This window comes from Callospermophilus lateralis, chromosome 6 (assembly GCF_048772815.1).
Source record: "Callospermophilus lateralis isolate mCalLat2 chromosome 6, mCalLat2.hap1, whole genome shotgun sequence".
NCBI lineage: Eukaryota > Metazoa > Chordata > Mammalia > Rodentia > Sciuridae > Callospermophilus > Callospermophilus lateralis.
Genome location: NC_135310.1, coordinates 131,377,811 through 131,379,485, shown reverse-complemented (window position 1 = coordinate 131,379,485; position 1,675 = coordinate 131,377,811). Strand labels below are relative to the sequence as shown.

The 1,675-nt window shown below is 35.8% G+C and overlaps 1 protein-coding gene across 1 annotated transcript; it reads left to right on the top strand.

Moving 5' to 3' along the window:
- The first annotated feature begins 324 nt into the window (after positions 1-324).
- On the top strand, positions 325-1,263 carry LOC143400857 (olfactory receptor 2B11-like). Its single transcript, XM_076857831.1, has one exon. The coding sequence runs from the start codon at positions 325-327 to the stop codon at positions 1,261-1,263; it is 939 nt and encodes a 312-aa protein (XP_076713946.1).
- Positions 1,264-1,675: the final 412 nt, after the last annotated feature.

The following is a 1,675-nucleotide window of genomic DNA, read 5'->3' as shown; positions in this document are numbered from 1 at the left end:
TCTTTTCTTTTTCCTGATAGAATATAGCTATAGAATAGCCTTATAATGAGATGACTTCAAACAATAAGTTCCATTTAAATATGTTATATTTCCCAATTTTTGCTCGAGAAATGTCATATTTTTTATTGTAAGTACCATTTCTTGTAGTATCATGAATGGGAATTTGGTCACCTTGCTACAGACCTTTGCCTTTTTTCCTCCTAGAGTTATTGCACACTATCCTCTATAATAGTATGGCCAATATATAGTTATACTTTTTAACTAATTGTAACTATTTCTAATTTTTTGCTACTTCCTTATTACAGGTGAGACAACTTGAAGAGAATGACAATAGTTAATGAAAGTCATCCTGAAGAGTTCATCCTACTAGGCTTTGCAGACCTACCTTGGCTAGAGCTTCCCCTCTTCATTATTCTTCTCATAACATATCCCCTGGCCTTGATGGGAAACATTGTTATCATTCTAGTTTCCAAATTAGATCCTCGTCTCCACAGCCCCATGTATTTCTTTCTCACCAACCTCTCCTTTCTAGACATGTGTTATACCACAAGCATTGTTCCTCAGATGCTATTTAATCTGGGAAGCTCTACGAAGACCATTAGCTATATTGGGTGTATAATTCAGCTTTATATATTCCATATAATGGGCGGCACTGAATGTCTGCTCTTGGCTATTATGTCCTTTGACCGCTATGTGGCCATCTGCAGACCTCTGCACTACACCCTCATCATGAATCAACGCACTTGCATCTTGCTAGTATCCATTATGTGGATGACTGGAGTGATCTTTGCTTTCTCAGAAGCCACTCTTACATTACAATTGCCATTGTGTGGTGTCAATAAACTGGATCACTTGTTGTGTGAAATTCCAGTCCTGATAAAGACTGCCTGTGGTGAAAAGGAAGCTAATGAGCTTGCACTGTCTGTGGTGTGTATTTTTATATTAGCTTTTCCTCTATGTTTAATCCTTGCCTCCTATGCTAGTATTGGACATGCTGTATTTAAGATTAAATCTTCTGAGGGAAGGAAGAAGGCCTTTGGTACATGTTCCTCTCATCTCATTGTAGTTTCCTTATTTTATGGTCCAGCCATTAGCATGTATCTTCAGCCTTCCTCCTCTATCACAAGGGACCAGCCCAAGTTCATGGCTCTCTTCTATGCAGTAATGACACCAACACTTAACCCCTTCATATATACCCTAAGGAATAAGGATGTAAAAGGGGCCTTAGGTAACCTAGTGAGGAACATTTGCAAATGCAAATAAAATTTCTTGTAAAATGCAGTTTTTCTAATAACTCACTTTAAAATATTTTTATTTGTAAACAGACACATTACCTTTATTTTATTTATTCATTTGTATGTGGTGCTGAGTATAAAATCCATTGCCTCACACACAGCATGCAAGTGCTCTACCACTGAGCCACAACCACAAACCCCTAATAATTCATTTTTGACTAATAATATAATCTCATGCTATATGTTCTTTTTGTCAAATATATTTTGTTTCTGACATTTTTAGTCACATTGAGCATGGGTGATATCAGGTTATTTGTACTAGTAGGGAAAATTGATTTGTAAAAATGCAGTAAATAGAATTTTTTGTTTGAATATTGAACTAGTAACTGTACTGAGTAGTAAAAGGAGAATTTTAAATTTTAATTGCAATAAAAAATCCA

What these genes read in the sequence shown, in the direction of transcription:
- LOC143400857 (XM_076857831.1), top strand. Translation starts at nt 325, where the DNA reads ATGACAATAGTTAATGAAAGTCATCCTGAAGAGTTCATCCTACTAGGC.